Raw genomic sequence first — 15437 nt, forward strand, 5'->3', positions numbered from 1 at the left:
ATGACATGGAGAGCATTTAAATCTGTAGGGGAAGGAAGGCGGGGTAGGGGTCGTCCTTGAAAAGGTTGGAGGGAGGGGGTAAGGGAGGTTTTGTGGGCGAGGGGTTTGGACTTCCAGCAAGCGTGTGTGAGCGTGTTAGATAGGAGTGAATGGAGACGAATGGTATTTGGGACCTGACGATCTGTTGTAGTGTGAGCAGGGTAATGTTTAGTGAAGGGATTCAGGGAAACCGGTTATTTTTATATAGCCAGACTTGAGTCCTGGTAATGGGAAGTACAATGCCTGCACTCTAAAGGAGGGGTTCGGGATATTAGCAATCTGGAAGGATATGTTGTGTATCTTTATACGTATATGCTTTTAAGCTGTTGTGTTCTGAGCACCTCTGCAAAAACAGTGATTATGTGTGAGTGAGGTGAAAGTGTTGAATGATGATGAAAGTATTTTCTTTTTGGGGATTTTCTTTCTTTTTTTTGGGTCACTAAAAAAAAAAAAAAAAAAAAAAAAAGTTGAGCAATTAATTGTGCTATAAAAAGTAAAATAATATGAGGTAGTTGGTACTAGCTAGCAAAAGAGTTTTGGGACTCGCACAATAATGTAATTGGAATATACACTAATTGCACACACAATATAAAAGGGACTAAAAAAAGTAGTGGGGACTAAAAAGAGTAGCCGGACTTGAGTCCTGGAAATGAGAAGCACAATGCCCACACTTTAAAGGTAGGGTTTGGGATACTGGCAGTTTGGAGGGACGTCTAAGTTGTCGTATCTGAGCGCCTTTGCAAAGATAGTGATTATATATGAGTGATGGTGAAAATGTTGAATGATGAAAGTTTTTTCTCTCTTTTTGGGTTTTTCTTTCTTTCTGGGTCACCCTGTCTCAGTGGAAAACAGCCGATGTGTTAAAAAATGTATATTGTATATAGACTTAGCTGACATCAGTGCCATACTATATAAAAAGCCTGTTCTTTTTTAACACATCGGCCATCTCCCAGTGAGACAAGGTGACCCCCCCCCCCCCCCCCCCCCAAAAAAAAAAAAAAAAAAAAAAATCACCATCATTCATATATAATCAGTTTTTGCAAAGGTGCCCAGATATAACAGTTCAGATGTTACTCCAAAAAGCCAATATTCCAAACCCTTCCTTTAAAGTCCAGGCACTGTCCTGCCCACAACACTGCATTTCAGGCAAATTAGGTTAATTTTGCCCACAGGATGCAACCCATACCAGTTGGCTAACAGCCAGGTACCTATTAACTGCTAGGTGAATGGAGACTGCAGGTGTTTTAAGAAAACACACCCTAATGTTTCCACCTGTACTGGGAATTCAAACACAGACCTCACAGTTACATATATAAGTCATTCATATGCCATCTTTTTTTTTTTTTTTTTTAGTTTCACTATTATTCCACCAACCAGTTCTTTTCCCTCCAATACCTATCACATTAACAAATGACTAAGCATATCAGTCACTCCTCTGAGACTACATCTGTCCAAAAGTCTTAAACTTAAATGCTGTACTCCTTCACAGTCCAGCAGATTACCCTACTTACACACTTAATTATACCTCTTGTACTTGGTGCCTACTTATCATGATTTTTCATGCATTATGTGTTACTTATTATCAATGCACAACACTTTCTAACCATAATTAAAATGAAATTCTCTCACTATCCTTGTTTTATTACCTTCAGAAAAGGATTCTCAACCATTTCATAAAAAACAAGAATTTTTGGGAGGAAAATTCTTGAGATACTGTAGATAATTTTCAGATAGACGGTCTGGGCACTCAAAGGGTTCAGCAACAATTTTTAGCCTTAAGTAATGTATTAAACATAACATATCACAACAACCAACTACAATTACATTGTTATCATTTTTGTTTAAAATTTGAGTCCATTTTAGGGGTCCAAGGAATGTAACCATATTTTTCCTATATATTCTTCAGTTTATTTAAGATAATTTTTTTTTAGACACTATTTTCAAGAATGTAATTACTGTCTTAATCAACAGTTAATTGTAACTGTAAAGTGCTTTCTACAGCTACAAAATGGCCAGGAAGTAGAGATACTTACATTTACTTTCTGATCAGACTCAAGCTTTATCTGTGAAATTTCCTTAAATGAAGCCTCTTCTTGTGCAATTTTCTGATCATAAAGTGCCTTTTCCATCTTGGCTTTCAAGTCCTCTGTTTCTTCCTGAAACAAAAACATTAATATTTACAATTTAATAAATAATTCTCTACATCGAATTAAAATTAAAATATTTTTTTTATTTTCTTATAAGCCATACAAATTAGTTACAGCAGTTATACATTTGAACTGACTTTATTCTGAATCTATCTTATAATAGATATAATCTGATACAATATAAGGCTCAGGTTTTTCCTATTTTTAGTAATCTATACAGGAGAAGGGGTTACTAGCCCATTGCTCTTGGCATTTTCATTGACTTTTACAATACACATAGCTTATAGAGGAAAGATTCTTATTCCACTTCCCCATAGAGATGAAAGCAAATAATAAGAACAAGAACTCATCTGAGTTTTCTTTGATTTTATCTTAATAGTTCTTGGTCTTATTAATTTTCCTTTTATATCCATGGGGAAGTGGAATAAGAATCTTTCCTCCGTAAGCCATGCGTGTTGTAAAAGTCAACTAAAATGCCGGGAACAATGGGCTAGTAACCCCTTTTCCTGTAAAGATTACTAAAAAGAATAAGAAGAAGAAAATTGTCAAAGTGGGAAGTCTGAATGTGCGTGGATGTTGTGCAGATGATAAGAAAGAGATGATTGTGGATGTTATGAATGAGAAGAAGCTGGATGTCCTGGCTTTAAGTGAAACAAAGCTAAAGGGGGTGGGAGAGTTTCAGTGGAGAGGAATAAATGGGATTAGGTCAGGGGTTTCAAATAGAGTTAGAGCTAAAGAAGGAGTAGCAATAATGTTGAAGGATAAGCTATGGCAGGAAAAGAGGGACTATAAATGTATTAATTCAAGGATTATGTGGAGTAAAATAAAGATTGGATGTGAAAAGTGGGTTATAATAAGCGTGTATGCACCTGGAGAAGAGAGAAGTGTAGAGGAGAGAGAGAGATTTTGGGAAATGTTGAGTGAATGCGTGGGGAGTTTTGAATCAAGTGTGAGAGTAATGGTGGTTGGGGATTTCAATGCTAAAGTGGGTAAAAATGTTATGGAGGGAGTAGTAGGTAAATTTGGGGTGCCAGGGGTAAATGTAAATGGGGAGCCTTTAATTGAGCTATGTGTAGAAAGAAATTTGGTAATAAGTAATACATATTTTATGAAAAAGAGGATAAATAAATATACAAGGTATGATGTAGCACGTAATGAAAGTAGTTTATTAGATTATGTATTGGTGGATAAAAGGTTGATGGGTAGGCTCCAGGATGTACATGTTTATAGAGGGGCAACTGATATATCGGATCATTATTTAGTTGTAGCTACAGTTAGAGTAAGAGGTAGATGGGAAAAGAGGAAGGTGGCAACAACAAGTAAGAGGGAGGTGAAAGTGTATAAACTAAGGGAGGAGGAAGTTCGGGTGAGATATAAGCGACTATTGGCAGAAAGGTGGGATAGTGCAAAGATGAGTAATGGGGGGGTTGAAGAGGGTTGGAATAGTTTTAAAAATGCAGTATTAGAATGTGGGGCAGAAGTTTGTGGTTATAGGAGGGTGGGTGCAGGAGGAAAGAGGAGTGATTGGTGGAATGATGAAGTAAAGGGTGTGATAAAAGAGAAAAAGGTAGCTTATGAGAGGTTTTTACAAAGCAGAAGTGTTATAAGAAGAGCAGAATATATGGAGAGTAAAAGAAAGGTAAAGAGAGTGGTGAGAGAGTGCAAAAGGAGAGCAGATGATAGAGTGGGAGAGGCACTGTCAAGAAATTTTAATGAAAATAAGAAAAAATTTTGGAGTGAGTTAAACAAGTTAAGAAAGCCAAGGGAAAATATGGATTTGTCAGTTAAAAACAGAGTAGGGGAGTTAGTAGATGGGGAGATGGAGGTATTAGGTAGATGGCGAGAATATTTTGAGGAACTTTTAAATGTTAAGGAAGAAACAGAGGCAGTAATTTCATGCACTGGTCAGGGAGGTATACCATCTTTTAGGAGTGAAGAAGAGCAGAATGTAAGTGTGGGGGAGGTACGTGAGGCATTACGTAAAATGAAAGGGGGTAAAGCAGCTGGTACTGATGGGATCATGACAGAAATGTTAAAAGCAGGGGGGGATATAGTGTTGGAGTGGTTGGTACTTTTGTTCAATAAATGTATGAAAGAGGGGAAGGTACCTAGGGATTGGCGGAGAGCATGTATAGTCCCTTTATATAAAGGGAAAGGGGACAAAAGAGATTGTAAAAATTATAGAGGAATAAGCTTACTGAGTATACCAGGAAAAGTGTACGGTAGGGTTATAATTGAAAGAATTAGAGGTAAGACAGAATGTAGGATTGCGGATGAGCAAGGAGGTTTCAGAGTGGGTAGGGGATGTGTAGATCAAGTGTTTACATTGAAGCATATATGTGAACAGTATTTAGATAAAGGTAGGGAAGTTTTTATTGCATTTATGGATTTAGAAAAGGCATATGATAGAGTGGATAGAGGAGCAATGTGGCAGATGTTGCAAGTATATGGAATAGGTGGTAAGTTATTAAATGCTGTAAAGAGTTTTTATGAAGATAGTGAGGCTCAGGTTAGGGTGTGTAGAAGAGAGGGAGACTATTTCCCGGTAAAAGTAGGTCTTAGACAGGGATGTGTAATGTCACCATGGTTGTTTAATATATTTATAGATGGGGTTGTTAAGGAAGTAAATGCTAGGGTGTTTGGGAGAGGGGTGGGATTAAATTATGGGGAATCAAATTCAAAATGGGAATTGACACAGTTACTTTTTGCTGATGATACTGTGCTTATGGGAGATTCTAAAGAAAAATTGCAAAGGTTAGTGGATGAGTTTGGGAGTGTGTGTAAAGGTAGAAAGTTGAAAGTGAACATAGAAAAGAGTAAGGTGATGAGGGTGTCAAATGATTTAGATAAAGAAAAATTGGATATCAAATTAGGGAGGAGGAGTATGGAAGAAGTGAATGTTTTCAGATACTTGGGAGTTGACGTGTCGGCGGATGGATTTATGAAGGATGAGGTTAATCATAGAATTGATGAGGGAAAAAAGGTGAGTGGTGCATTGAGGTATATGTGGAGTCAAAAAATGTTATCTATGGAGGCAAAGAAGGGAATGTATGAAAGTATAGTAGTACCAACACTCTTATATGGGTGTGAAGCTTGGGTGGTAAATGCAGCAGCGAGGAGACGGTTGGAGGCAGTGGAGATGTCCTGTTTAAGGGCAATGTGTGGTGTAAATATTATGCAGAAAATTCGGAGTGTGGAAATTAGGAGAAGGTGTGGAGTTAATAAAAGTATTAGTCAGAGGGCAGAAGAGGGGTTGTTGAGGTGGTTTGGTCATTTAGAGAGAATGGATCAAAGTAGAATGACATGGAAAGCATATAAATCTATAGGGGAAGGAAGGCGGGGTAGGGGTCGTCCTCGAAAGGGTTGGAGAGAGGGGGTAAAGGAGGTTTTGTGGGTAAGGGGCTTGGACTTCCAGCAAGCGTGCGTGAGCGTGTTAGATAGGAGTGAATGGAGACGAATGGTACTTGGGACCTGACGATCTGTTGGAGTGTGAGCAGGGTAATATTTAGTGAAGGGATTCAGGGAAACCGGTTATTTTCATATAGTCGGACTTGAGTCCTGGAAATGGGAAGTACAATGCCTGCACTTTAAAGGAGGGGTTTTGGGATATTGGCAGTTTGGAGGGATATGTTTGTGTATCTTTATATGTGTATGCTTCTAGACTGTTGTATTCTGAGCACCTCTGCAAAAACAGTGATAATGTGCGAGTGTGGTGAAAGTGTTGAATGATGATGAAAGTATTTTCTTTTTGGGGATTTTCTTTCTTTTTTGGGTCACCCTGCCTCGGTGGGAGACGGCCGACTTGTTGAAAAAAAAAAAAAAAAAAAAAAAAAAAAAAAAGAACTATTAAGAAAAAAATAGAGGAAAACTCAGATGAGTGTGTATACATATATGTGTATATGCATGTGTATATATACACATGTAAGTGGAAGTAGCAAGATACACCTGTTATCCTGTGTGTTTATGAGATAGAAAAAAAGACACCAGCACTTCTACCATCATGTAAAATTACAAATTTCCGTCTTTCACTCATTTGGCAAAGCAGTAGTGAGATTAACATGTTTTACCTGGAGAGGGTTTCGTAGGTCAATGCCCCTGCGGCTCGGTCTGAGACCAGGCCTAGTGATGGATCAGGGTCTGATCAACCAGGCTGTTAAGAACAAAGAAAGCCACTACCATGCCTGATCATTTGGGCAGACTAATCCTAATGCTTACAGACTACTTAAAACCAGACATAGGTTATGAAGTGGTAAATTTTAATTATTCATTATTTTATATTATTATAAAAGAGAGGTAACCAAAAAATTTATAATTATTAAGATTTATACTAGAGAGGTACAAGAAACGAAAAAAAATATTACAATTAGAACAATTTACAATATTACAACAGTACAAATTGTTTTACATGATGGTAGGATTGCTGGTGTCTTGTCTGTCTCATAAATATGCAAGATTACAGGTACGTCTTGCTACTTCTACTTACACTTAGGTCACACTAAACATACATGTACACATTTATTTATACACACTCATCTGAGTTTTCCTTGATTTTATCTTAATAGTTCTTGTTCTTATTACTTTTCCTTTTATATCCATGGGGAAGTGGAATAAGAATCTTTTCTCCGTAAGCCATGTGTGTTGTAAAGTCAACTAAAATGCCGGGAACAATGAGCTAGTAACCCCTTTTCCTGTAATAATTACTAAAAAGAATAAGAAGAAAATTGTCAAAGTGGGATGTCTGAATGTGCGTGGATGTTGTGCGAATGATAAGAAAGAGATCATTGTGGATGTTATGAATGAGAAGCTGGATGTCCTGGCTTTAAGTGAAACAAAGCTGAAGGGGGTGGGAGAGTTTCAGTGGAGAGGAATAAATGGGACTAGGTCTGGGGTTTCTAATAGAGTTAGAGCTAAAGAAGGAATAGCAACAATGTTGAAGGATAAGTTATGGCAGGAAAAGAGGGACTATAAATGTATTAATTCAAGGATTATGTGGAGTAAAATAAAGGTTGGATGTGAAAAGTGGGTTATAGTAAGCGTATATGTACATTGAGAAGAGAGCTGTGTAGAGGAGAGAGAGAGATTTTGGGAAATGTTGAGTGAATGCATGGGGAGTTTTGAACCAAGTGTGAGAGTACTTGTGGTTGGGGATTTCAATGCTAAAGTGGGTAAAAATGTTGTGGAGGGAGTAGTAGGTAAATTTGGGGTGCCAGGGGTAAATGAAAATGGGATGCCTTTAATTGAGCTATGTTTAGAAAGAGGTTTGGTAATAAGTAATACATATTTTATGAAAAAGAGGATAAATAAATATACAAGGTATGATACACCACATAATGAAGGTAGTTTGTTAGATTATGTATTGGTGGATAAAAGGTTGATGGGTAGGCTCCAGGATGTACATGTTTATAGAGGGGCAACTGATATATCGGATCATTATCTAGTTGTAGCTACAGTTAGAGCATGAGGTAGATGGGAAAAGAGGAAAATGGCAACAACAAGTAAGAGGGAGGTGAAAGTGTATAAACTAAGGGAGGAGGAAGTTCGGGTGAGATATAAGCAACTATTGGCAGAAAGGTGGGCTAGTGCAAAGATGAGTAGTGGAGGGGTTGAAGAGGGGTGGAATAGTTTTAAAAATGTAGTATTAGAATGTGGGGCAGAAGTTTGTGGTTATAGAAGGGTGGGTGCAGGAGGAAAGAGGAGTGATTGGTGGAATGAAGAAGTAAAGGGTGTGAAAAAAGAGAAAAAGGTAGCTTATGAGAGGTTTTTACAAAGCAGAAGTGTTATAAGAAGAGTAGAGTATATGGAGAGTAAAAGAAAGATGAAGAGAGTGGTGAGAGAGTGCAAAAGGAGAGTAGATGATAGAGTGGGAGAGGCACTGTCAAGAAATTTTAATGAAAATAAGAAAAATTTTTGGAGTGAGTTAAACAAGTTAAGAAAGCCTATTGAACAAATGGATTTGTCAGTTAAAAACAGAGTAGGGGAGTTAGTAGATGGCGAGATGGAGGTATTGGGTAGATGGCGAGAATATTCTGAGGAACTTTTAAATGTCTATGAAGAAAGGGAGGGGGTAATTTTATGCACTGGCCAGGGATGTATACCATCTTTTAGAAGCGAAGAAGAACAAGATGTGAGTGTGGGGGATGTGCGTGAGGCATTACATAGAATGAAAGGGGGTAAAGCAGCTGGAACTGATGGGATCATGACAGAAATATTAAAAGCAGAGGGGATATAGTGTTCGAGTGGTTGGTATTTTTGTTTAATAAATGTATGAAAGAGGGGAAAGGTACCTAGGGATTGGCAGAGAGCGTGTATAGTCCCTTTATATAAAGGGAAGGGGGACAAGAGAGATTGTAAAAATTATAGAGGAATAAGTTTACTAAGTATACCAGGAAAAGTGTACGGTAGGGTTATTAGAGGTTAGACAGAATATAGAATTGCGGTTGAGCAAGGAAGTTTTAGAGTGGATAGGGGATGTGTGGATCAAGTGTTTGCACTGAAGTATATATGTGAACAGTATTCAGATAAAGGTAGGAAGTTTTTATTGCATTTATGGATTTAGAAAAGGCATATGATAGAGAGGATAGGGGAGCAATGTGGCAGATGTTGCAAGTATATGGAACAGGTGGTAAGTTACTAAATGCTGTTAAGAGTTTTTATGAGGACAGTGAGGATCAGGTTAGGGTGTGTAGAAGAGAGGGAGACTACTTCCCGGTAAAAGTAGGTCTTAGACAGGGATGTGTAGTGTCACCATGGCTGTTTAATATATTTATAGATGGGTCAAAAAAGAAGTAAATGCTAGGGTGTTTGGGAGAGGGGTGGGATTAAATTATGGGGAATCAAATACAAAATGGAAATTGACCCAGTTACTTTTTGCTGATGATACTGTGCTAATGAGAGATTCTAAAGAAAAAATGCAAAGATTAGTGGACAAATTTGGGAGTGTTTGTAAAGGTAGAAAGTTGAAAGTGAACATAGAAAAGAGTAAGGTGATGAGGGTATCAAGTGATTTAGATAAAGAAAAAATGGATATCAAATTGGGGAGGAGAAGTGTGGAAGAAGTGAATGTTTTCAGATATTTGGGAGTTGACGTGTCAGCGGAGGGATTTATGAAGGATGAGGTTAATCATAGAATTGATGAAGGAAAAAAGGTGAGTGGTGCATTGAGGTATATGTGGAGACAAAAAATGTTATCTATGGAGGCAAAGGGAATGTATGAAAATATAGTAGTACCAACACTCTTATATGGGTGTGAGGCTTGGGTTGTAAATGCAGCAGCGAGGAGGCGGCTGGAGGCAGTGGAGATGTCCTGTCTAAGGGCAATGTGTGGTGTAAATATTATGCAGAAAATTCGGAATGTGGAAATTAGGAGGTGTGGAGTTAATAAAAGTATTAGTCAGAGGGCTGATGAGGGGTTGTTGAGGTGGTTTGGTCATTTAGAGAATGGATCAAAGTAGAATGACATGGAGAGTGTGTAAATCTGTAGGGAAAGGAAGGCAGGGTAGGGGTTGTCCTCGAAAAGGTTGGAGGGAGTTGGTAAGAGAGGTTTTTGTGGGCGAGGGGCTTGGACTTCCAGCAAGTGTGTGTGAGTGTGTTAGATAGGAGTGAATGGAGACGAATGGTATTTGGGACATGATGAGGTGTTGGAGTGTGAGCAGGGTAATATTTAGTGGAGGGATTCAGGGAAACTGGTTATTTTATATAGCCAGACTTGAGTCCTGGAAATGGGAAGTACAATGCCTGCACTTTAAAAAAGGGGTTTAGGATATTGGCAGTTTGGAGGGATATGTTGTGTATCTTTATATGTAGGTTGGTAGACAGCAACCACCCAGAGAGGTACTACCATCCTGCCAAGTGAGTGTAAAACGAAAGCCTGTAATTGTTTTACATGATGGTAGGATTGCTGGTGTCTTTTTTTCTGTCTCATGAACATGCAAGATTTCAGGTACGTCTTGCTACTTCTACTTACATTTAGGACACACTACACATATATGTACAAGCATATATATACACATCCCTCTGGGTTTTCTGCTATTTTCTTTCTAGTTCTTGTTTATTTCCTCTTATCTCCATGGGGAAGTGGAACAGAATTCTTCCTCCGTAAGCCATGCGTGTTGTAAGAGGCGAATAAAATGCCGGGAGCAAGGGGCTAGTAACCCCCCCTTCTGTATAAATTACTAAATTTGAAAAGAGAAACTTTTGTTTTCCTTTTTGGGCCACCCTGCCTCAGTGGGATACGGCCGGTTTATTTATTTATTTATTTATTTAGTAATTTTAGCATACATACAGAGGTACAAAAAAATACAGGTAAGAGCAGCATGCCAAAGCCACTTATATGCATAGCATTACGGGCTGGCTTAAAATTAACTTAAGATTAACTAAGCAATGATGAAATCAGTGATAAAACATTATTGTAAACAGATAACTATAAAGCACAAATGAGTATTACAAAGACAGGTCATATGGTTGCATGCACTGCTGTACATTCACTCGAATGGAGTATTCTGTTAGGTAGTGTATTTAAAAAAATAACAAAGTTAGATTGGGTCCTAGGTTTAACATTTGTGTGATATAATTGTGAGTAACATATAGGATATACAATTTATAAGGTTCAGTTATTCAGTATTTATTTGGTTTTGAGTGAGTAAGTGATCTTTGAGAAGAGACTTGAATTTATAAACAGGTAGTGTTTCTTTTATATTTACAGGTAATGAATTCCAGATTTTAGGGCCTTTTATGTGCATTGAGTTTTTGCATAGCGTGAGATGGACACGAGGAACATCAAAGAGTGATCTGTGCCTTGTGTTATGGTCATGTGTTCTGTTGAGGTTGGCAAGGAGATGTTTGAGGGGAGGGTTAATATCAGAGTTAAGTGTTCTATGTATGTAATAGGTGCTAATAGGTGTTGAAAGAAGAAGAAAGACTTCTAAACTGTTGTATTCTGAGCACCTCTGGAAAAACAGTGATTGTGTGAGTGAGGTGAAAGTGTTGAATGACAACGAAAGTATTTTCTTTTTGGGGATTTTCTTTTTGGGTCACCCTGCCTCAGTTGAATTTTTGACCGATTTAGTTGTCTTGACTTGGAAAGTGCATAAATCTCCCATAGAGGGAAAGCAGGGTAGGGGTCGTCCTAGGAAAGGATGGAGGGAGGGTAAACGAGGTATCGTGTGTAAGGGACCTGGAGATGCAGCAAGCATGTGTGAACATGTTAGATAGGAATGGAGACAAATGATTTTTGGGATGTAATGAGCTGCTGGAGTATATGCAAGGTATTTGAGATATTTACTGTTTAGAGGGACAGCTAAACTGTCTTATCTGCATGCTTCTGGCAAAACAGTGATAAGTGTAAAATAATGGTGAAAGTTTCTTCTTCAGGTCACCCTGCATTTGGTAGGAGACGGTTAGCTGGTTAAAAGAAGTAAAAACTTAGAAGAAAGCAACTAATTATGTGACTGAATTTCAGGCAAACTATTCATAAGGCTTTAATACTACTTACTTCTAGCTCTAGTATGTAATTTAAGTCAGTACAGCTTGGGTAATTCACTACACTCATTAGTACAATGGGACAGGATGCAAATGAAATATTGGTCTATACCTGGAGAGGTTTTCGAGGGTCAATACCCCCATGGCTCAGTCTGAGACCAGGCCTCGTGGTGGATCAGGGTCTGATCAACCAGGCTGTTACTGCTGGCTGTGCGCAAACTGACATACGAACTACAGCCTGGCTGGTCAGGTACTGACTTTGGGTGTCTGTCCAGTGCTGTCTTGAAAACAGCCAGGGGTCTATTGGTAATCCTCCTTATGTATGCTGGGAGGCAGTTGAACAGTCTTGGGCCCCGGACACTTACTATGTTGTCTCTCAAGTGTACTCGTGGCACCCGTGTTTTTCATTGGGGGAATGTTGCATCTCCTGCTGAGTCTTTTGCTTTCATAGGGAGTTATTATTAAGTGCAAGTTTGGTACTAATCCCTCTAGGATTTTTCCAAGTGTATATTATCATGTATCTCTCTCGTCTGCATTCCAGAGAATACAAATCAAGGGTCTTCAACTGTTCCCAGTAATTTAGGTGCCTTATCATACTTATGTGTGCCGTGAAAGTTCTGTGTACACTCTTCAGAAAATCAATTTCACCTGCCTTGAAGGAAGCAGTTAGTGTACAGCAGTATTCTAGCCTAGAGAGAACAAGCGATTTGAAGAGAAGCATCATGGGCTTGGCATCCCTAGTTTTGAAGGTTCTCAATATCCATCTTATCATTTTCCTAGCGGATGCAGTAGATACATTGTTCTGGTATTTGAAGGTGAGATCCTCTGACATTATCACTCCCAGGTCCTTCACATTACTTTTTGCTCTACTGTATGGTTAGAATTTGCTGTATACCCTGATACAGTTTTAATTTCTTCAAGTTTTCCATATCTTAGTTGAAATTTCTCTTCACTGAACTTCATATTGCTTTGATTGGCCCATTTGAAGATTTGGTTGATGTCCACCTGGAGTCTTGCGGTGTCTTTGATGGCGGTCACTGTCATGGTAATTCCAGTGTCATCCGCAAAGAAAGACACGGAGCTATGGCTTACATCTCTATTTATTTATTTATTTAGTAATTTTAGCATACATACAGAGGTAGGATAGGATGGGAGTGAGTACTGTGCCTTGTGGACAAGAGCTTTTCATCATAGCTGCCTCGGACTTTACTCTGTTTACTATTACTCTGTGTTCTATTTGTCGGGAAGTTATAGATCCATCTACCAACTTTTCCTGTTATTCCTTTATCACGTATTTTGTGCGCTATTACACTGTGGTCACACTTGTCTGTTTATACTATCCGAGATTTCTAAGATGATCATATTTTGTGTCTTGTTCATAAAGAATTCATTTGTGTAACAGCTCACTGAACACCGAGTCGTATTGGGACTTTAGTATCTCACTCACTTCTTGGCTGTCATCTGTTAATGTCCCATCTTGCCAAAGCAGAGGCCCAATACTGGATGTTGTTTTTCCCTTAGATTTGGCATAAGAGAAGTATTTTTTTTTTTCAATTTCCTTTATGGCTTTTAGTTCTTCCTGCAATTCTTGTCTCCTGTAAGATTCCTTCAGCTTATGTTTGATATTTGCAATTTCATTGACCAGTGCCTCCCTTCGTATTTCAGACACATTGGCCCCTCTCAGCAGCTCTGTGACTCTTCGCCTTCATCTGTATAGGAAGCGTCTCTCTCTTTCTAGTTTACATCTTCTCTTTCTTTTCCTAATGGAATGTGCCTTGAGCAGATCTCAAGAACCAGTTGTTTTTCTAGGCAAAGGTTTGGATATGTGTTGATTGGGGTATCTTCCCATCTTGTTTCATTTAGGACATGGTTAACTTGTTCCCAATGTATGTTTTTGTTACTGAAGTTGAATTTTGTGAAGACACCCTCATGAATGATCACATTTTGCTGGTCAGGAGCCCTGTGCATACATGTCTGTACCTCTATTATGTTGTGATCTGAGTGTATTGTCTTTGACACGGTTATATTACGTTTCAGATCGTCGTTGTCAGTGAAGATGAGGTCAATGGTATTTTCTAGTCTTGTAGGCTCTAATATTTGCTGGATTAAGATGAATTTGGTGCAGAGATTTAATAGCTAGTGTGTGTGTGTGAATTTTCACCTGAGATGCCTCCTGGGATGATCTCTGCTAAAATATTATTTGCTACACTCCTCCATATTAGGTGTCAGTTACAAATATATTACACCAACTTAACCCTTAAACTATCCAAACATAGATCTACGTTCACATGCGTAGTGCTCCAGAAGTAGATCTACGTTTTTTTTTTACTTAAAAAAAAAAAAGTAGATGAAAGTTTCTTTACACGCTTTCAAATGTAAGAAAAAAAGATATATATTTTTTACATACTTTCAGATGTTGAAAAAACGTAGATCTACGTTTGGACAGTTTAAGGGTTAACCCTTTGAGGGTTTCGGCCGTACTAGTATGGCTTACGACCCAGGGTTTTTGACGTACTAGTACGCCTAAATTCTAGCGCCCTCAAATCTAGTGGGAGAAAGCTAGTAGGCATACATATAAAAGAATGGGTCTATGTGGTCAGTGTGTGCAGTATAAAAAAAATCCTGCAGCACACAGTGCATAATGAGAAAAAAAAAACTTTGACCGTGTTTTTGGAATAAAACAGCGACTTTGCACAGTATTTTCGTATGGTATTTGTTATTGTATTCTAGTTTTCTTGGTCTCATTTTAAAGAATGGAAGACATATTACAGAAATTGAGATGATTTTGACTGGTTTTACAATTAAAAGTACCTTGAAATTGAGCTCAAAGTAGCAGAAATGTTCGATTTTTACCAAAGTTCAAAAGTAAACAAATCATGCTAAGCGTCCAATACACGTCAACTGGTGAGTCTAATATTCTTTCACAAGTGCGCTGATATTATTTATACCATTTCTACACTAATGCAGTAGTCTGCATAACAGTAAATCTTCTATTTTTTTAAGAATAAAAATTGAAAGTGGAAAGCCAAAGAAATATAAGAGGGGCCTGGGGATGTTACTAACAAACAGAGGAAATGATATTTTAGTGCCAGGAATGTCTTTCTTGTTTATTCTGGACCCTATTCGGAAAGTGGTATCTTTTGAAGTTTGTGTGAAATTGGCAAAATTGCTAAATTCTGACCACTGTATTGGATAGTTGAAATCAGTATATGGGTGGTTTCTTATACTCATTCAATAGAAAAAATGGAGTTCTAGAGAAATAGTTATGATTTTTGTCGAACTAGTACACAGGAATTGGCTGAAAATAGGGCTCAAAGTGGGCAAAATCGCCGATGTGTAAACATTGTCGAGACCGCTAACTTCGCGAGAGCATAATTCCGTAAGCTTTCCATCAAATTTCATACTTTTGGTGTCATTATGATCGGGAAAAGATTCTCTATCTTTTCATAATAAAAAATAATTTTTTTTTTAAAATTTGGCTGACCCTGAGAACAAGTCTCGGAGAGGGCCTGTCGACCCTAAAAGGGTTAATAATCTCTATTATATGGAGTGGCTGACTTTAAGTGGTGAAATCAAAGAATGAAAATTTTGAGACAGTTAACCCTTTCAGGATCCACAGGCCCTCTCACAGACTTGTTTTCAGGGTCAAAAAAAAAAAAAAAAAAAAAAAAAAAAAAAAAAAAAAAAAAAAAAAAAAAAAAAAAAAAAAAAAAAAAAAAAAAAATTATGAAAAATAGAGAATCTTTTCCCAATCATAATGGCACCAAAAGTATG

The 15437-nt window shown here is 38.0% G+C and overlaps 2 protein-coding genes across 4 annotated transcripts in view; one reads left to right on the top strand and one right to left on the bottom strand.

Annotated features, from left to right (window-relative positions):
• Positions 1-15437, top strand: part of LOC128699603 (zinc finger protein 90) — a 207155-nt gene that overhangs the window by 73628 nt on the left and 118090 nt on the right. The gene's annotated exons all lie outside the window — the stretch shown is intronic.
• Positions 1-15437, bottom strand: part of LOC128699602 (synaptonemal complex protein 1-like) — a 161054-nt gene that overhangs the window by 57327 nt on the left and 88290 nt on the right. For all 3 annotated transcript variants that reach the window (XM_070099353.1, XM_070099351.1, XM_070099352.1), the window contains exon 15: positions 2073-2195. In XM_070099353.1, the coding sequence (XP_069955454.1) occupies positions 2073-2195 (123 nt within the window). The remainder of the gene's footprint in view (positions 1-2072; positions 2196-15437) is intronic.

The sequence above is a fragment of the Cherax quadricarinatus genome, chromosome 67 (assembly GCF_038502225.1).
Source record: "Cherax quadricarinatus isolate ZL_2023a chromosome 67, ASM3850222v1, whole genome shotgun sequence".
NCBI classification, from domain to species: domain Eukaryota; kingdom Metazoa; phylum Arthropoda; class Malacostraca; order Decapoda; family Parastacidae; genus Cherax; species Cherax quadricarinatus.